The 21,430-nt window shown below is 42.7% G+C and overlaps 1 protein-coding gene across 1 annotated transcript in view; it reads left to right on the forward strand.

The window, feature by feature from the left end:
* The window catches only part of SH3BP5 (SH3 domain binding protein 5), a 61,263-nt gene that overhangs the window by 22,612 nt on the left and 17,221 nt on the right, over positions 1-21,430 (forward strand). The window contains exon 4 of the mRNA XM_054060628.1: positions 14,720-14,884. Within this exon, the coding sequence (XP_053916603.1) occupies positions 14,720-14,884 (165 nt within the window). The remainder of the gene's footprint in view (positions 1-14,719; positions 14,885-21,430) is intronic.

Consider the following 21,430-nt stretch of genomic DNA (forward strand, 5'->3'; position numbering starts at 1 on the left):
CTTGTGAAATGTGGAGTTCCCATTGCTGTGATCCCAAGGGGCGTTCTCAGTGTGTTCATCTCACTTCCCACATGATGCGTGGCTGGCTGTGGGGCCAGGCACCCATCTAAAGAGGAAATAAGCCAAGCAAGGGAATCTGACATCAGTAATTTTATTATTGAGGGTGAGGAGTCACTTCCTGGATTTCCACCAGGGAATCCACTGAGTTTCGTAAACTTTGTTTCTAAAGTAGAATGCACTTCGGGTTAAGTAAAGAAAATGTTTTGCCACATTTAAAATTTGATGGAGTGCCTCTTGTGCTCTCTGGTCATATTTGCACAGTTGTGATTGAAATCCTGGAAGTAGTATGTAGAAGTCACAACTCCATGTTCAGGTACATGTGGCTCAGTGTTTCATTGCTGCCAGGCGGAGCTTGTGCTCAGCGTGTTCAGTTTGCTCTGCTTGAATGCTTAAAACCTCAAAACTGTATTTCAAGTCTTGCATTATGGTTCTGTTGCGTTTTTCTTCAGGACAAAGTCATGATGATGCTTAAGAATCAGGGACCTCGAGGAGACTTACCTGGGTCAACCAGATGGGTTCTGCCTCTCTGATTTACTAACACTGTTATCTGAGGCTTTAAACTTTAAGTAAATAATTTTACATTTGTGCTCTGGCTCTGTCATCTGGTTGAGCAGTGTGGTATCACAGTGTCTCAAATTAGCTGTCCTTAAACCGATGAGAAGGTAACAGATGTTGCCTGGTCGGATTTGGAAAGTTACACCAAAGATCTGATCTGTGATGGAAAGCTCCTGAATGTGCTTGTCTTCCCATCAGCCCTGCTAATGCAGGATAGTAGGTCAGTGTGACTGGCAGGTTTCTACCCACTTAATCCTGAGCAGCTGGAAAGCTGTCCAGTGTTTGGGAACACTGACAGCTGCTGCTTCACAGCTGGACTGAAGAAAATCCTTACCTGACTAATATTCAGTTCTCTGTGACTTGGTATTTCCTGCAGACTGGGTGGCACCTGTAGCAAAACCGTCTGTGGATACTGTGTCCTTGGCACCTTTGGATAGTAGGAACCAATTTTTAGCCACTTGGTTGTTGAAATGTGTATTGATCAATTCTGTGCAAGTATGTGCCCTCTCTGAAAGTTAGACCTTCTGTGTCTGTCTGTGCTTTTGCCTCACTGAATCGATTTGGTTATTTTGAGATGTATTTATACATCGTACTTTTTCATGTATTGTGAGCCCTACTCTGTTGATAGGTGATTAGTTTGTATAAGCTATTGATGCAAAACCTGTAACTGGTTTTCTCATTGTTAGTAGAAGATGCACCTGGGTGGGCTCCATTATTTAGATTTGTTAGCTCCATACTGTGAATTAGAGGTTCTTCCCTCTTCTCTTTTCTTTCCAGAAATAGAAGGAAATACTGTTTTCATCTAAGTGTTTTGAAGAATTTATCTAGAAGAGATGAAAAAAATTCTCTTTTTCTGGTCTCTCTCTTGCTTGCTTTCTCCCATGTCACAAAGCACCCATCGGTCCTTAGCTCTTCTGGATAGCAGCATTACAAAGCCTGCTATAGCTGTTCAACCTCGTCTCCAGTAATTGCCAACAATGCAATTATTTTCCCAGCCCTTCAAGAAAATTTTTTCTCATTCTTCTTCTGTTGTGAAATACTAGAGGTGTTGGGCAAGTAGGTCTGAAATGTGGAAATACTGGAGTAAGCTGGTGTAGTAACATAGAGTCATGGTTTAGGTTGGAAGGGACTTTAAAGGCCATCCAGTTCCAGCCGCCTTGCCATGGGCAGGGGCACCTCCCACCAGACCAGGATGCTCAAGGCCTCATCCAACCTGGCCTTGAACACTTCCAGGGACTGGGCATCCACAACTTCCCCGGGCAACTTGTTCCAGTGCCTCACCACCCTCATTGTGAAGAATTTCTTCCTAATGTCTAATCTATATCTTCCCCCCTCCAATTTAAAGCTGTTCCCTGTAGTCCTGTCATTGCATGCCCTTTTCCAAAGTGCCTCCTCAGCTTTCTTGTAGGCCCCTTTCAGGTACTGGAAGGCCACCATAAGGTCTCCTTGGAGCCTTCTCTTCTTCAGGCTGAACAACCCCAACTCTCTCAGCCTGTCCTTATAGCAGAGGTACTCCAGAAATGCTCTCCAGTCATTGGAGTTACAAGGAAAGGGCTAGGGTAGGAAAGTTGTGTTTGGCTTTTTTGTTGTTAGTTGTCAGCTGTTTTAGGCAGAAAGAAGTAATGCAGATGATCTGGCTATTGTGCTTATCCACAGATGCAATAGAAGATGCTGGAACTGTCAGTAAAGGTGTAAGCAGTTCTCAAAGGGTGCTGGGATGTGAAAATAGAGATGAATTCCTGTTTCCTGTGCTGTTGCCTGAATATTTGATGAAGAGGATGCAAAATTATGTTAAAGTTGGAAAATCCCAAGAGATTTAGGTGGTGGGTTCCTTTGCATAGCTGTAGCACTTTGCATAATTATGGCCAAAAGGCAAATTTACAGCATTTGGAAAAACAATAACTTCAAGGAAAGAGTTCCTTGCTTTGTTCTCTCCTAGTGTTACCCCTCCCAGTCTTTTCTGGCCATTAGTAAAGGTTATTTCAAGAGATTGGAAGCCCCAGACAGGATCATCTGTTAAAAATAGTAGCTGGCATTTGAGCCTGGGTGACTTGATGTTAAGGTGATATCTTATGTACCTGTTTTGCGAGGTAGTTACTCAGGGGTGACTTCTGAAGGCAGCACAAGTCTTGCAACTCTGAAGAAGTTGTTCAGCCACCCCACAATCTTTATTGTTTACTATGGTCTAAATACGTGGGAGTTTATTCTGAAATGATATGTGCTCCTGGTAGGGGTGGCTTCTGAAACATATCTGATATGGATGTTGTTTACTGCCTTCTGAGTGTGTTTTGTTATGTCTTCTAGTAAAACAGTATGAATTTATGAGCTCTTGCCTGTTCTTGCTGGAAAAGATTACCCGGAGAGTCTTAATTTCTCTGTAGCATGTTTGGGAATGGTTCTGTCTTGCCTCAGTTTCTGTAAGAAAAGTCTCTCTTAATTGCCTCAAACTCACAGTTCCACTATTAGAAGGTCAATTTCAGGCCAGGATGTGGAAGAAATATATCTACTTCTGGTATTTGGTTGTTTTTTTTTTTTTTTTTTTTTTCACTTTGTAAAAGAGTGCTAATGGTTTGTTCTTAAAACAGGATTTTATTGCTGTGTAGTAAAACTAAAATTTTGTCTATTCCTGCTGCTGCCTAGTCCTTTTCCTTCAAAGAATGGACTTAGTCCTTCATTGGTCCAGGACACCACTCCCAACTTTTTCCTTCCTGTTATTCACACATGCCATGGAGACATAAATAATTCTATGAGGAAAAAGTTTGAAGGATCAATAGAGTCATTCTCTTCAACAGGCCCCTTAGGAAAGTGACTGTCTCAAAAGTAGCTGTGAGCATGCTGTCAAAGATGTCAGCCGAGGCTTTTCTTCCAGAGTGTGTCCCTGCTATTGAGGATGGGCAGTTCCTGGTGGCTGTGAGGTTTTCTGAGGACTGGGAGAACATGCCCAGAACAGCCTGTCATCCAGGTGGAACTCCTCGCTGTGCATATTTTCTCTGCTATGCTGGTATCCATGCATGCACAAGATGTTCTTTCAGAAGCAGCCTGCTATTTCCTTGCCAAACCTCTGGAAACTTCTACAAACAAACACTTGCTGGTTTTGTGGCAATTAGGTGAGATAACAATCTGGTGTTTCTCTGGAACGTATCTGTTTCATCTATATGCACTGAAGGTTTATTTTCTTGGATAATTAGCAAAGTCCACTAAGGCAGGCTCTGTAAATCTTGCAGTGTGTATTCGTGGGCGTTTATTATTTGCTTCTATATTTGATTTCAGCAAAGGCAGCTGCTGCCAGGTGCAGATAAGCACACAGAGAGCCTCTGTAAACTTAGAAACCAGATGTAAACCTAGAAATCATCTGTAAACTCTAGACTCGATGAGTCACTGCCTAAGCCCTGAGAATGCAGGTGCATATAGGGAGGAGGGTTATCCTGATATTTTTTTCTGTTAATAAGATATTTTACCTTGAAGAGAAAAACGTGGAGATATTCTATGATCCCCTCTTCCAGAAGGCAGCAGCTTTATACTTTTGGCCACAAATAAGTATACGACTAACAAGCAGATGGCAGCAAGTTCCCGAGAAGGCTGTGTCTGGATATTAGAATGAACAATTTGTTGTATTCTGGTGCCATAGACTTGTTAATTAGCCTGAGTAACTCCAAGCAGACCACCGTCTCACTACAACCTCGTGAAAAATGAGGCAGGGCCAAAAGGCTTGCTGTAGCATCCCCCATATAATGTTTGTGCCTGAATGAGCATTGCCTCCCTACTCCTGTGTGGCAAGGAGCTAGATCAACTAAAACGGGCAAGGACTCTAAGAGGTTTCAAATGTCTGAGTACATAGTGGTAATGATTGGCTCAGAGATTATATTCTTGCCCTTGTTTCACAAGATCCTAGTGTACAGCCTAGATGGGAACTACTGGAGGACAGAGGAAGGCTGGCAACTGTTCGTTCCATCCAGTCCATGGTTGGTCTTAATAGCATTTAAGGAAATTGTATGTTTAGATATTTTCTTTCTCATTTCCTTCCATAGGTCCTAAAGAAGGGAGGTGGGATTCTGTCTTTGAGGAGACCAGTGGTCTGCATGCTGGTAACAGAAGTAGCTAATGAAGTGCCCAGAACTTCTTGTCTCTTGGAATGTAGCTTGTGATCCTGTCTGAAGCGGAGTTACACATATAGCCTAACTTTAGCACAGAGCTAAATGTCTCTCAGAACATGCCTTGTAGGTCTGCTCTGATTTCCTGGGCCTTTTTATAGGCTACAAGTTTGCTAGAAAATAAAACAGAGCCTGGAGTCAGGTCAGTTCTCTAATAATTAAGCTGTTTGAAGAGAAGGGATAGATGCATGGACGGGACCAAAAAGCCCAGCACAAGAACAAGACACCTAATCAAAAGTAGAGACTAAGGGACATCTGGTCATTGTCTTCCACAGGCAGTTCATTAGTAAAGCAGCAGGGAGGAGATTGTTTGTGCTCCAAGAAACTCTAGCAAGGCTTATTTTCACTTTCTCCCTTTCCCTTCCCTTCCCCACCCAAATAAAAGAACCTTCAAATCTGCTTTTGAAAAAGTAAATTTTAACCTGTGTGCAATTTTGTATTTTCAATAAATAGCTTAAAGAATACAAAGATGTTTCAGATTCTTGAGAGATTGTATTTTCTGTTAGTAATGCAAACCATCATAGATTAATATATAGCTCACAAAAAGCCTCACCGATCTGCCAAAATGAGGTCACTCCCGAGGCTTTGGATTTTATAAGTTGTTTATAAGCATCTGTACATGGCCTATAGTGCAATGAGGTTTCTGGTTTTTACTTGCAGTTCTGGTTTGGCTTGGAATTTTTAGTCCATAGGGAGAGGGGAAGGAAGGTCATGGTCCTTGAAAAAGGCAAGCAAAACCTCCACCCCTACTGCATCCCTGTTCTGATTATTTAAACAAATAAATGCATGTATGTGAGAATCTAGGAGAACATTCAGCATCACTTTTTTTTTCTACTATTTTTTTTTTTTTTGAGAAGCTGTAAGGAAAAATGGTGGCATTTGGTAGACGTGCTGGTTGTATAGGACCTCTAGAGGTCATCTGATCAGCCTCCTGCTCAAAACAGGAGTGTCACCATTGCTTAATCGCATCAACCATGGCTTTGTTAAGTCTTGAAAACCTCTAGAGATGGAGATTTGTAACCTTTCTGTGGGTCACACTGCCCTTCTGGTAAGAAATGTTTTTTAATGTGCAACCTGAACTTCTAGGCTGCTGTCTTTGGCTGCTGCTCCATGTTATATCATCCACTAGGGCTGAGAAGCATTTGTTTGACTCTGTCATTTCTGCAGCTCCCCTTCAAATTTTAGCTGGCAGCTAATTGGATCACTCCTTAGGCTCCTGCTTGCTACAATAAAACAGCTCGCATCCCACAGCGCTCCTTGTAGGAGTCATTGTAGGCCTGTCTTCACATCCCACTTGAACTCGTGGGCCTGAATGTGATATTCAGTGTGCAACCTCACCAGCAGTGAGTCAGGAGAAGTGACAACTTCCCATGACTGGTCAGCCATGGCCCTCCTAATGTGGCCTAGGACATGGTTTGCCTCACTTGCAAGAAGAGAGTACCTTTTCAGCTTTTTCAGCCTGACACTCACAGTAATGTGCTGGTCGTTTTTGGCAAGGCTGATCTTCCTGTCTGTGATGATCATTGGATTACTCCATGCCAAGTGTAGGACTCTATGCTGCTTCTTGTTGAACCTTGTGTAAAGTCCTTTGGCCCAGTTTAGTTTCACAAGGTCCATTTGGGTTGAAGTTCTGCCATTTGCCTTTTCGGCCGCGTCCTCTAACTTAGTATCATCTGCAGATTTGCTGGGGGTGCAGCTGCACTGGTATTGAGGTGGTTGTTAGGATGCTGAACGTTATGGAAGAGTTTGGCCAGAGAAGTTGTGGATGCCCAGTCCTTGGAGGTGTTTGAGGCCAGGCTGGATGAAGTTATGAACAGCCTAGTCCAGCAGAAAGTGTCCCTGCCCATGGCAGGGGGGTTGGAACTGGATAATCTTTAAGGTCCCTTCCAACCCAAACCATCCTATGATTCTATGGGATCTTGTGTTGAAGTCTGGGCTGCTGCTCTTGTTACTGGCTGCCAGATGCATTGGGACAGGTTGAGGAAAACTGGAGCCAAAATAGCAGTACTCAGTGACCAGTTACTGTGAACACCGCAGCAAACTCTTAACTGCCTCCACCTGGTAGGATTCTGGATTATTGAACCCACTGCAGTGGTGGGCAAGACAGATATGCCATGGTCAGGGTGTGGTGATCCTGCTGTCCTCATCCCCACTGGAAGCTTGTGCAGGATGCTGTGGTGCAATCGCTGCAGTCAGAGTTATCCATGAAGACAGGCAGTGCCATGGAAACTCTAGTGGGCGACTGATGGAGGGAAGTTTCTGTTTTAAAACATGTTCCCCTGTTGTACTTTGTACAGCAAATTAACTGTGGAATGTTGTTGAATGAATTAGAGGGGGTCAGAAGAGAAACATCTGAAACTTGCTTCCTTCTGAAGACTGTGACTGGAACACAGCTAATCATTATCTCTTTGGTAGTAGCATGTATGTGTTTGCTGCTAGCAATTAAATTATTGTTTTAAAGATTAACAAGTGGGAGAGATATTGGCTTCACAGGAACAAACAAGCACGTTTTAGAGCAAAGGTCTTGGGCCAGCACGTAGTGTGCCAGTACCTTGTTCTGAGCGGCAGCTGTGTATTCCCTTTATGCTCCAGATTACAGTGGTTTTTATAAACAGAGATTGTTCCTGTGTTCTATTGATACTAACACACAGATGTTGAAATAAAGTGGGTGTCAAACCTTGGCAGTGTGGGATGAGAGGTTCACCTAGATTAACGAGAAGCCACTTTAGTAAATACTTGGAAATAACTGATCTTTGCTGACTGCCATTTCTAATGGGGGATTTGATGGTTGTGTCAGCGATGCCCTTTCATGAATTTACTGGCACTTGTGGTCTGGCCCTTTTGTGAGGGAGGCTGGCCAAAGGGAGAGATTCTGTAGCAGGCTTGGCCCCACAAAGATGTACCCTCTGCATCTATTTCTGTCAATCTGGCTTGGCCGTTAGCTGTGTGCACATGTGCTCACGGGTCAGAGGCTCAGCAGTGTCTGCCAGGGTGTATCTGATGTCACCTGACCTTGGAGGAATGCTATAGCTGTGTTGCACCGTGCTTTTGAAATTGTGTAGTCCCATATAACTAGATAGGCAAACGAAAATTGGAGATGAGGGGAAATGAGGAAAAGGAGTATATGTCTTGGTTGATGCTACCGCAGAAGATTCAAACTATGTGGGGAAAATCCTCTGTTAGGTCAGAAGAGCAAAGGCTCTGGCCATAGGGCGAGTTTGAGCCAATAAAACCAAAGTGAACTAAGCAGAAAATTGCATTTTATAATTAAGGAGTACAGGGTTTTCTGCTTTGAAAGTGGACAAGCAGATGTGTCTGTGCTGGCCTGAAAATCTGCCTGTATGCTGCCTCCAGTTCCAGGAGAATAACTGCATTTTAAAAAGTGCCTAGTTTTGTTTCCTTCTATTAGCTTGACATGACCTAGCTTTTTTGTTTTCTTCACTATCTTTAGCTAAAAACATAATCCAGCTGTTGTGTGTGGTTCCCTTCTGTGCAAGTCCCTGTGTAGACTAAGCAGAGGATTACACATGAGGGTGCAGCTTTTATTGCCCCAAGAGGGATTTGTCAGGACTGAGCTCCCTTCTGGAATACATGAATAGGTTGCAATTATGAACCCTGTCAGTACCCCTTTAGTTTTACATCATTGTTTGTTTCAAAAGTTGACAGATTTTGTATCTCGGTGTTCAATTTGCATCTTTGGAGTGCTGCTACTGCATTTCACCTCTGAGTCTTTGGGAGCTGTCTAGGAAATTTGAGGCTGCGCATATCAGAGCCAGGGAGATCTGCAGCAGATGAGCTGTTGAGAGGAGATTGTCTGTGTGGAAGAGTGCAGGGTGAATAGTGGTGAAGAGAAAGCTCTCAGGCATGAAAAGAGGTGGAGAGGAGAGGGCTAGGTGAGCAAAGCAGGTCTCTTGGCGTGCAGCTTGTTGTAGGGAAGGGATTTACTATTGTGGGGCACTTGTTTTTAGCAGGTTGATTGTAGAATACTGAGGTGCAGAGAAGGTATGAACGCAGCAGCAGCAGGAGTTGGTGCTCTGTGTGGATGGTGTTTGACAGAGGCTGCTGTGACCATGGGATTCTCCTTAGCTGAGATCTCTGTGGCCGCTTAATTGCATTTCTCAAGGGGTCACACTTTGTGTTTTATGTGGATGGGGGAAGGGTTTGAAGTGGTGAAGATATTCAGGTGAGTTTCCTGGGAGAAAGCTCTGATGGTGAAGCGCAGTGAGCTCCCAGTCACTGTGGCAGTGGAAGCTGGGGCACAGGTTCCCCAGTTCCCAAGGTCTCAAGGCTTTCTTGTTTTCAATAAGGGGTTTCCCCGGTCTAGCTCGTTCTGACTTCTTCTGAAAGAGATGCTCAGTTTTATATTGGGTAGACTCTGTCAAGCACGAGGAATATGGGTGACAGGTAAGAAGTTGACATCCTACTTGCCTCCAACCTCCCTTGGAGATTTTTGTCCTCATCCCTGGTACATTTTCCCTACCCCAGGGCTAAACCTCTCTCAGTGCAAAAACTGGTTTGTGCTTGAAAGCAAAATAACCTAGTTTTCAGATATTCATTTGAATTTTGAATTCTGGTCTTTCGAGAGAAACAGTCTCTGTCTAAAATGACGAAATTCATACACAATGTCAGGAGGCTGGATGGAGACATGAACTTCTGTTGTTTTCTCTAGTTTTAAAAGCGCATGAAGAATGTGGCTACACTCTCTTCCATCAAACTGAGTGACCTACAGGCTTGAGACTGTGAGCGTGAGAGCAATCTGTTGGTGATGGTGCAGAACAACCTGTAGGTGCTAGAGGGAGTTTTAAATGAAGGCTAATTATTCAGTAACTGTACTAACTAAAATGTTACTTAAATATCCTTTTTCACATTGGCAAAACCACAAACCTGTTGATGTTTCTCTAATGACTAATGTATCATTCTTTACCCTAGCGTTTGGCTTTTTTTCTTTCCCAGGCTTTCTGTAAGTAGCTTAAAACAAAAGCCTGTAGACTGACTTAGGATAACTGTCGAAGCTAAATTGCTATTTGGACTAATTCTTTTGCTCAAACCAAAAAACTTTTGTGTTCCAAAATAGTGTTTCCAAACTGCCATTGCATAGTAGCATTCAACAAATACAGCTGGGATAGAATATTTTAGTATGGTCTTGTTTCAGGTTTCCATTTTCCCGCACAATTACAGCTGAATGTGGCCAGAGTTATGGACCTGCCTGTTAATAGCTTCAGCTCTCAATGCCCTGCTGGTCCAGGTGCAAGTAGAAATCTAGCTGAACTGTAAATTTAGCTTCTGATTTCCTTATCATAAAGAAAGTTTTCCTGCTGTGCAGCCAATTGTGCTTTAGAGGCTTCATCAGAAGAGCTGCTAGTCCTGCAAGCTACCACTAAATGTTGTTTTCTGTGAGGTTTTAGTAACTCAGCTCCTAATGCTCTGCAGACTTTTTGCTGGCTTAGGTGTGTTTATCCCTGACCTGGGTATCTGTGCCAACAGAAACTTCCAAGTGCTGATGCAGTTACAGGGAGAAAACTGTACTACTTCTGAGTTCACATTGCCCCTGGATCTGGTTTTACTAGAGTTTCGAAAGCAGTTACTTGCTAGTGCAGTTTTGCCTGTGCTAGGAATGGATCGCCAGTCTGTTTTCCTGTGTTTGTCAGTTTGTTCCTGTGCGGGCAGGCCTGCTCCTGCAGCAGGGCAGCCATGGAGCAGGAGCCTTCACTGACTATGGGCTTTGACAACTTTACTATGTGGAAGTTAATGGGGTCTGGCTCCCTCTCTGAGGGTCTTCTGTGAAAATAAGTTCTGCTTTTCCTTCCAGCATTCTTGGCATTGTACTGGGTGCAGGTTCTTATTGGAGTCTCGCAATTTATTTCACTTTTTAAAATCCAAGCCTAAACTATTTTTTATGAGAAACTTTTGGCCTTTATTTGCATTTGAGCCCTTTACTAGCACTGGAAGGAAAAAAGAAAAGGTCATGAGTTTTCGGGGAATTCATAGAATGATCTGAGTTGGAAGGGACCCTTGAGAGTGATTGAGTCCAACCCCTGTCCCTGCACAGGACAACCTCAAAATTCACACCGTGTGTCTGAGAGCATCGTCCGAATGCTTCATAAATATCGTCAGGCTTGGCACCATATCTCATTCTCTGGGGAGCCTGTTCCATTGCTCCACCACCCTCCAGGTGAAGAACCTTTTCCTAATATCCAACCTAAACCTCCCCTGGCACACCTTCCTGCCATTCCCTTAGGTCCTTTCGTTGGTCACCAGAGAGAAGAGATCAGCGCTTGCTCCTCCTCCTCCTCCCTTTGTGAGAAAGCTGTAAACTGTGATGACTTCTCCCCTCAGTCTCCTCTTCTCCAGGCTGAATAGAGCAAGTGACTTCAGCTGCTCCTCATACGACTTCCCCTCTAGACCCTTCATCAACTTTGTGGCCCTCTCCTGCAGAAGATATTTTGGAGACTAAGATTCAGGCTTCCTGCTGTGTCCTTTGTTGGATGCTTAGGTTGAGCCTTGTTTAAAGCTCCTCAGATGGCTTTCCTGTGCTTGGGTGGGTACCATGGTTTTAGGTTAGGTAGTGAATGAATTAAAATATTCTTCAGTCAGGCTTATTCTGAATTTATAAAATGTGTTAATACATTTGAAATGGGTATCTGCTGACTGGGATGGTGATGACATATAATGTGTGGGGTTTTTTTATAGACTTTCTAAAAGATCATATAAACGAGGAATCTATACCAGGATGCTGTTCATCCACCAAAATTGGCCGTAAGTTCTGTGCTGCTCTGGGATGTGCAGTCCTGCATAGAAATGAACATTTTAAAGGCGTGGCCCTTCATGAAGGCTTTATGCAGGGTGGTGTGGTGTAGGCGGCCTGAAACCAGCAAAAGGCATGGTTAGATGAATTTCTCTTCTGTGGAAAACACCAGTAGCCACTTTAGAAGGAAATGCATCAAGGACCTTGGTTGAAAGGAAATCACTGCACTGATTGTGATGACTTTGATTTCCGTCCCCAGCTTGTAGCTGGAGGACCTCTGACACATAACTCCTGTTTTTCCATGGTCACTTTGGGCTGGAGTACCTCTCTGCGATAGAGGGAAGGAAGTAAGAAGAGCTTTGCTTCTATTTCAGGACATCATGAGGGAAAATAGTGTGCTTAATTTCCTTTTGAGACTTGTGTTTAAATTGGGAGTCTGTCTCCCCTGCTACGGGGCAGGGAGGGAAGGTTTTTTCCATTACCTTTACAAATGACTGGTTTCTCGAGTGTGAAGGTATTTGATGTAGCTGGTGTTAAGGATGTGTAGCCAGCTGTTTGCTGGTGATTGTTCTACTTATTTCCCATTTTGTATCAGAGATTTTTAGCTGCTTCTCAAATGACCACCATTTCTTCACTCTTAAACTTCTTTCCCATTCATAAGACTTAATCTTCCTCAACTTAGTATTCTGTATTGCAGAGTCCTTTCACCTCTTTCAGCCTGAGATGTCTCCTCTGTATATCGTGACATGTAAGGTTTTATTCATTATTTTGTTCTGCCAGTCACATCAGGTTAAAGACATTTCCTGTAGGTACATCTGGGTAATTCCATTTTATTTTTAAAAAATCATTGAAGTGTAAACACAAACTGTCTTCACAGTGCTGGATATTCAATTAATTGAATGAGAAGCTTACATTGGATGGATGGTGTTTTAGTGCAAGACAGCTCAAAATTACTACTTTACATAGAAATTTATGACATATATAATGCAGAAAAATTCAGGTAAAGATTTTACTTTTGAGCTAAACAAGGTATTTGTGCATCAATCTCAAAAGGGCTCAAGAGCAGGAAGGTGCTGGTATGTAGTTAAGAGACAGTAAACAAGGCACACAGGCTTCAGAAATTAAAAATTTCTCCTGTTTTGGGCCATTTTGTCTACATTACTGGAATACAGAGACTCCGTGAAATATTCAGACTGGTCACAAAAAACGTGATATGCATGAGAATGCACCACTTTTGGTTCCTTTGCTCCTCAACACTGGCCTTCAGCTTTATCTCAGCAGACTTTGTGCCTTGAAGCACACCCTGAATGCCTTCGTGCCATTACCACCAAGGGAGGGAGTAGAAATTAAAAATTTCTGATGAAGGAAGACAGTGTGAAACCTGCACATTTGAAAGCCTGAATGTTAACATTGCTAGTAGTTCAGTGATACCTATAAAAAGGGATGACATCTTTATCTTATTAAAGAAAAAGTCATCCAACCAACCAGCCAAAACCCAGCCAACACCAGTAATTTGCTTATGGATACACTTTGTCTAATTGTTGTAAAGTCATCAATTTTGAACATTAAAGTGTTGTCACTGATAATAAAATGCAACACTGTAGACTGTTAAACTCTGTGATGACTTTTGTCATCAGGGTACTGCTAAAACCTGCAGTATGACTGGCATTATCTCTGCTTTATTGGCTGCTCTCTAATTTTGGGCTGAATAGGTAAGGACTTGCTGCTGTGTTAGGGATCCTGCAGGGCTGGCGCTTGGCTGTGAAGGATGGAGGCGTCTCCAGCCTGTTAGATGGGATGTGAGCGTTTTACTTGAGGATGGTTCAGAGTGGGATTTGGATATTGTAAGATCATAGAACCATAGAATAGTTTGGGTTGGAAGGGACCTTAAAGTCCCAACCCCCCTGACATGGGCAGTGACACCTCCCGCTGGATCAGGGTGCTCTAAGCCCCATCCAACCTGGCCTTGAACACTTCCAGGGATGGGGCCATCCACAACTTCCCTGGGCAACCTGTGCCAGTGCCTCCCCACCCTCATCGTGCAGAATTTCTTCCTAATGTCTAATCTAAACCTTCCCCTTCCAATTTAAAGCCATCCCCCCCCTCGTCCTATCACTCTTGCCCTTGCCTATTACATGCCCTTGTGAAAAGTCCCTCCCAAGCTTTCCTGTCGCCCCTTCAGATACTGGAAGGCTGCTATAAGGTCTCCCCGGAGCCTTCTCTTCTCCAAGCTGAATAACCCCAACTCTCTCAGCCTGTCCTCATAGCAGAGGTGCTCCAGCCCTCTGATCATCTTTGTGACCCACCTCTGGACCCTTAAAACCTTCAGGAGAGATGAAGGTGGTCCGTAAATGTAATGTCTTGGAGAATTTTTTTTTCATCCAGAATAAAAGAGATCATAGCTCATTGATTAGATGGCTTCTAAGCAGCTTGCTTTGCTGGGAAAGTCATATGTTGTTTTGGAGGAATATTTGCTCAAAGCAAGAACCATATAGTTCACCAGGAGACCATTCTCCCCTGCTTCCATGCAGACACTTGGAAATGCTTCCTTTGAGCTCAAACTTTGTGTTATTTTGCTGAAAACAAGCAGCAAGGACATAGTAGCGCCTTTATCCATGTTTTACGTGCATTGCAAATTCCCTTGGTTACCTTCGTGGCTGTGCATTGGGGACTTGATGTACCAGTTCTGTCCCAGCGGTAGAAAAGTAGAAGAACATCTGATGAATTAGCAGCCGCCTTCTCAGGAAACTTATTTAAGCTTCATAGCAATGTAATACTTTCGGAACATTATTTCAGCGTGATTAATTGTGAAAATCCACCCTGACTAAGCTTGGGGAGTGCCATTCTCTGTGTATTCTTGACGTGTTACACGTTTGCTGTTGTGTTTTCTTTTGTTTTGTTTCTCAGTGATTAAACCTACATCGTTAGGTATTTGTGCCTCAGCCAGGTGCTTATTTGTAGGCAATCAGCTGTGTACTTTTTAACTGTGAGCACCATGAGACAGTCCTTTGGAAATTACCTGTTTGAGTGGGAACTGCTGTCTTGGCAGTACTTACTCCAGTGAGGAAATATGTATCACTTTCAAGAGAAAGCTTGGGAAACAGTAATGCTGATGTGTTTTTAAAGTCCTGGGATTAGTGTGGTAGTTGTTCTAAACGTGACTGTGAGGGTTCCTTTGACTCTGATCCCAACTTCTCTTTTTTTTTAGGCACAGCTGGAAGCTCAGAGGGCGACTCAGGATTTTCAGAGGGCCACTGAAGTGCTGCGTGCTGCAAAAGAAACCATTTCGCTTGCTGAGCAGAGGCTACTGGAAGATGACAAACGTCAGTTTGACTCTGCCTGGCAAGAGATGCTCAACCATGCTACTCAGAGGGTAATACAGACATGCCTCTGTATCTCTTTTCAGTGTTTTGTCTTCTTCTGTTGTGTATGACACCTAGTTTCTGAAAAAACCAAATTTTTTATTGGCCCAGGTACGTGACTTGTAGGAAATGAAGCTACAGAAAATTATGAAGCCTAAGGTTAAATGATTTGGGCCTTGGGCTGCTACTGGGACAACTGTAGTTCTCTGTCTGGCTGTGAAAGTAATTAGTGGAGTAGCTCTCTAAAGAGACAAAAATTGCCATCTATATAATATGGATAAACAAAATGTCTTAAGGCATATCTGCATTTGGAATCATGCCAGAATAATTGCACAGGGATGCCTATACCTGAATACACGTGTTATGGAAACTCTTACTCTGGAAACAGGAAAAACATTCCAGTTTTACTATAACCTGTTCTTAGCATGGAGTAAGTTGAACAAGGCACTTCGCTTCGTAGATGTGTTTGAATATGTAGAATTACTCAAGAATGTGTGTTGAATTTTAAGCTTGCAGACTGCTCTATCCTGAATTAACTTTTGAATTTAGACAAGGTCTTAGCTCCTTTGTGAAGTCTTTTTAAGTCTACAGAAGAGATGCACCGTTTAACAATGAAAGGTAGTATTCATTTTCGCAGCTGTCAAGAAGAATTTCCCTGTCATTTGCCCTGTCTCTTATTCCTGTCTGCTTAAAAAAAGGCACCTTTTTTTTTAACATGAAAGAACCAAAAATCGAAGTTAAAAACCTTTGTTCTGTCGCAGTTCCCTTAATGTGCCAGTGAAGCTAAACTTGCTATTCCAAATATGCTAGCATGCCATACAATGTTCCTATTGTCTTGCAGCCCTCAGTGTCATAGCGCTGTTCTGCTGCAGAAGCTTCTCGGTTACAAGAAAGCCTCTATTTCAGGAGGAATTGTAAAAACCAGCTGCCTGATGAAGAAACAGCGAACAAAAAGAATGTTGGCTATGTGTAGGGGAGAGATGGAAGACCTGGTATATATTAAAAAAGAGAAAACAGGCTCCAGGGTATTGTTTGTGTTATTTTCCCTGCTGTCATTAAGTATTTGCAGATCTGGTAAGCTCTGTGTGTTTCTGAAGGGAGCCCCACACCTTTGCAGCGCGTGTGCACCAGGGCACCAGCAGCTGTCTTTTTTCCTAGTTGTTATCCCTGCTCAGTATGAGAAAAGTCCAGAAAAGCATACACGATTTTTGATTCTCAGAATGGATAAGTGAGAAAACAGGAAGCATCTAAGGAGTTGTGTAGAGCTCCTGATTGTTAAACTGTTGAGATCTGGTGGAGAGTGATAGCTACCGTGGATCAGCCACCTCTTTCTAGCTGGCATAATGAATATTTGTCTTGGAGTGGATGAGGAAAGAAGTGCTAGCAATTTTGAGAATTCAAATGGATTCCACTTTTCCTTGGCTATTTCAAGGGAATCTCTGTGTCCTTTTACAATCCTGATGGTCTGTGAGAGGAGTACAGCTAAGATGGGCAAATCCAGTGATTTAGAGCAGAAGGTGGCTCCTGACCGTGTTTGGTGGAGTCAGAGGACTCATTGAAACCATAATGTCTCTTATGGTTAGAGCTGAAACAGTAAATAGGAACCTTACCTTTCTGTACTGCAGTTATAAAATCTCCAAGGCACAGACTAGACTGTGTGGAGCAGATGATGGCTCCTTGAATGGAAAATGCGTTACCCAACTCTTCTGGTGATTAAAATAGTCTGGGTAAGGTGAGTTCCAGAGAGCACCCATCTGCACCTTTCCAAGGTACAGCAGATTTTGAAAGAGATATATGGAAGTTTATCTTGTGATTTTCCCTGGCTGTATGGGAGGCCTTAAGGCTAAGGCCAGATCCAAGAAGGGTGAAAATACTGTTGGAAGTCCTGACTGAACAGATTCAGAATTAGTTTGTTTGGAAGGCTAGACTGAGTTTTATAACTTCTTCAGGAGCAGAGTGGATACTTCCTTGGTTTCAGTGCATGCAATTAGTGAAGTGCTTAGTGTTCGGTGATGTAAACAGAGTAATTGTTTGGATTTCCTAGCTGTTTTGCATGTAGTTATAAATGACAGTTGCACTGGGCAGAGAATAATCTTGCACTGGGCCTTGCACAGCAATGAATCAAGTGTAGAAAAGCACCTCTGTGCCAAATGTTAGAATTAGGCTACTAATTCATTTGATTCGCTATTGATGAAAATGTCAGGCAAGAATAAAGTGCTTTTATTTGCTATTCTTAGACAGACGTAGCAGGCTCTGTTGAATTAATCTGAAATTCGGAACGAAAGCTGAGCCCTGTAGCAGCTTGGTAGCTGACAAAGCAAACAGAGAGCACAAAGGAAGAGGGTAAGCAAGAGAACAAATAAAACACTTATTTTTTCACGGGCATGTATAGAAATACTGCTAGGTTGCTTTTGTACTTGACCCAATGGATGTGGACAAAAACTTGGGTTCTGGAGTACCAAACAAGAAATTTTGTTTGCAGACCCTCCTTGGGGGAGAGTGGAGATAAGGGTTGCATGTTGTAATTGCTTTTTGATTTCATCATAGACTGGAAAGCTAGTAACACTATTTTTAATGTGATGGTCTAGTGAGTTACTGTGGCTTTTGTAGCCACTGATATAGAAAATAATATAATTTAACTGATATAGAAAATGGGAGAACTGCTGAAATTTTCTTACCATCGGTGGACTGGAAGCATAACAGGTGGAAGTTGTTTTTTATTCATGGAGCAGACAGGAGCAGGATGCATAGGTACAGGCTGTCATGCAGCATTTTTTCGACCTTGCAGTTTGAGCCATGTTTCCAAAGGAAGCTGGAGCCTAAATAGAAGCTGGATCCCTGCCTCTGGAGATGCAGCTATTCCCTGTAATGCCTGTGCTTGAACTATGTGCTGACTACAGTGAAGCACAGGACTCTGATGTGATCCTGCAAGTCAGGCAGCTGCTTTACCTGCTTCTACTCATAACTTGATGTGTATTTTGGGGAGAATTCCTGTGCTTTTTTTATTTAGGTGTCCATTTTTCCACAGATCCAACATATGTTACGACACTTAGGCTTGCATTTAGGTCATAATTTTCAGGTGTCTAGAACATTACTTTGTACATCCTAGTTACTTGTCTGAACTTCTCTTATAGTCAAAGGAGTTCTGGTCGGTAAGTTGATGAGGTCTGGAGAACAACTCATGTGACCAGAGGGGCAAGTTCATTGTAAGAAGAATTGTGATGGACGTGTAGTCACCTAGCTTGCATGTCAGTGGGTTTGATGAGCTTTTAAGCTGCCTGGAGAAGAAAAAGTGCTGTTGACTGTTGGGCATTGCAGTTACCAAAAAGCTGTTAAGCCAGTTCATATTGAAATTTAGAGAAAATGTTTTTGGAAAGTGGAAGTGTGTTGCCTACCTGCTAGTACCTTGAATTATAATGCTGCAGGTTAGTGTGCAGAGAGCAGGGCTAAAGAAGGGCCAAAGGATGGAGAATTTTGGAGGGATGAAGGAGAGAGATCTTCACATTTATACTCCTGTTGAAAATTGTTCATAAATGTGTACAAAAGGAAAGTGCTGACAGATGTGTTACCTCAAGTTTAAGACAAACTGGAGCAGATAGGAAGATACCTCATGAATTTCAAGAGAAATTGCTAATTTCTAATTGCTGATGCAATCTGCAATCTTAAAAAGGTTCTGCTTTTACAGTCTTTCCTGAGATATGTTCAGTTCATAAATTCTGGCAGGGAGAAGAAATGTTTTGGCTCTTGATCATGAGACATTTTAAAAGGGAAGGGATGAGGGGAGAGTGAAGAGAGAGGAGGCATGCTCCCTCCTGGTTTAGTTTGGCTTGTGAAGCTCCCTTTGATATTACACCGTGAAGTGCCATCTGTCAGTGAAAAATGCGTGGGTGCTCTCATGATATATAGAGAAGAGAGACTTCCTGCACTCAGAAGTACTTGGAGAAAAGGGGGGAAAAGAAAAGTCTGTGAAAGAAATAGCAAAAATATCCACATCCCTCTCTGCCCTTATCTTTGTTACTTCACCCTGGAAGTGCAGGGGTTAAATGCAATCCCTTCTATTGTCGATTATGTCCTCCTGGTGTACCTCTATTATCTCTTTTATTTCTAATTCTAAAAACAAGAGCCATCAATTTAATTTTTTGAGAAAGATACAGTTGTTCCAAGTAGTTCTCTGGCTTAGATGGTCAGTTTTGCTTAATTTCACTGACAGATTTTTTCATTTGCATCTATTGTTATTACTGCATTTTTGCCTGAGTCCATCTTTGACTTCAGATCATGCAAATTTTGAAGGAAACAAAGCTACTTAGAATCATAGAATTGTTTGGTTGGAAAAGACCTTTGAGATCATGGAATCCAAGCATACTTGTCCACTACGAACCCGTATCCCTGATCACCTTGTCTACCCATCTTTTAAATACCTCCAGGATGGTCACTCAACCAGTTCCCTGGGCAGGCTGTGCCAGTGCCCTGTAAACTTTTCAGTGAAGAAATTTTTCCCGATATCTAGTCTGAACCTGCCCTGGTGCAACTTGAGGCCATTTCCTCTTGTCCTGTCACTTGTCACTTGGGAGAAGAGACACCCACCTCTCTACAACCCCCTTTCAGGTAGTTGTAGACAGTGATAAGGTCTCAGCCTCCTTTTCTCTAGGCTAAACAACCCCAGCTAAACACCAGCTTTGTTAGCCTTCTACTTGCACAGACTGATTCACTACAAATATGTAATCTACACTGACCTTCCTTTGCCAGATATCTGGGTAGGAAATACAAGAGAAGAGGAGTTGATTGATTCCTATACTATTTTTTTTGTTTGATTTGTTTTCCAATAGTTGTGTCTTGTCAGCTTTGCTGCCTGGGAGAATGAATTCTGCCTGGAATAGATGATCTAATAGTTAAGGATAGGTGTTGGCTACAGAAACGTGGGCGACTGTCTGGGCACCCTAGAAGTTCCCACACTCTGGATGTTTCTGTAGGAGTATGTCCCCTGCTTGCCCCAAGGATATGGATGGCAGGTACAGCGTAAGCAGGAAAGGTGTGTCTAGAGCAGTCTTATGTGAAGAGGTGTCCTCCCTCGCTTTTATCCCTGCCTTTTTCCAAGTGATGCTGTTGCATCTATGGTGGCTTAGGAGTATCAGCAAGGCAAGGTTGGTGGTAGAAGCACAGTGACTTTTATTAGATGAAACAGCTTATTTGGTAACTGTAACCAAAAGCTTGCTTACAAGTCCATATAAGACTGCTTTTCCCCCAAATATATTAGGTCTGATCAAAAGTACTTCTTTCCCTTCTAAGACCTTTTTAAAAGGTGAGGTGTTTCCTTAGCTCGTCTTAACATTGGACCTCCCAGACACAGAGTTGGAAGTCTGTTTCTGTCCACCTGCCCTGAAGGAGAGCTTCTTTATTTAAAGGCCATTTGGCTCTTGTGTAAGGCTGGATGATCTCGTTTCTTCTTATCCAAATGAAATACTTTAAATGCATCTTGGTAGATGATGGATCTCCATGGAGTTACCTCACAGTCTGCCAGATATTGTTGTGAGTTTGTGGGCGGGCAGCTTGAGCTGGAGGAAGGAGTCAGGCTGTTTCTGGCCTCTCCACAGACTTGTGTGGGTAGTGTAAGCATGGTGACAGAATACCTGCAGGAAAACAAGGGAGTGGCAAAAGATGGTTTTCCTTACGTCACTAATTTTGCAGAGGGGTGAAGTATGCAACCTTTTTTTTTTTCCTTTCTGTAAACCATAATGAATGTGGGCATACATAGCTGGCAGCAAATTTCATATTTTGTCAGATATTTTGAGGTGTTTACAATCTGTCTTCCTCAAATTCCAGTTCTGTGGGGTTCAGCATTTCTGTGATGTTTGATATGAAAGATGTGCAAAAAAACCCCATGATACTGGACACCTAGCCTGTGTTATGACCGTGATGCTGGTAGTACTTATCATGTGGAACATCCCAGATACCAAAGTTAGTGCTAATTTTGCCCCAAGAATGGATGCAAGGGGTTGACATTTAATTGAGCTTTGCAAATTCCAGCCACTCCATTATTTTGCACCTTCCAGCAGTTTTACACCGCAGTTTCCTTGCCACAGTGCAAAGAAGGCGAATGAGCTTTTGTGCAGCCTTTGGAGACCGCATATTAATTTAAGACAGTTCCATGCTGAAACTGCCTTGTCTGACATTTTTCACTGAGGAAAGTCATTGCATCAACGTAGCTTTCAAACAGTTGGTCAAGATGAAGCTGCAGCTTATTTTCAGGATGCAGGTGACGGCCTGTTATGAATCTGAGATATATATAGATATATTTTACTTCAAAAGTGGATGCCTTATTTATACATAGAATAGTTGAAGAGCACTAGAGTTGAGTATATCATTTTACATCTAATCAAAAGAGACTTTGGAAACCTTTCTTTCTCATATTTTAAATTTCTGTAGTAACTTGTAGTATGTGTGCAGATGAGCAAAACGTGGCCTGGCAGTAAGAGTTTCCAGTTGGTTGGTGCTGATGCAGTTCAACTGCTGCGTGTAGCGGCTTCACACTTTCACTTAGGCATCAGAAAGGACATCAT

The sequence above is a fragment of the Cuculus canorus genome, chromosome 2 (genome assembly GCF_017976375.1).
Source record: "Cuculus canorus isolate bCucCan1 chromosome 2, bCucCan1.pri, whole genome shotgun sequence".
NCBI classification, from domain to species: domain Eukaryota; kingdom Metazoa; phylum Chordata; class Aves; order Cuculiformes; family Cuculidae; genus Cuculus; species Cuculus canorus.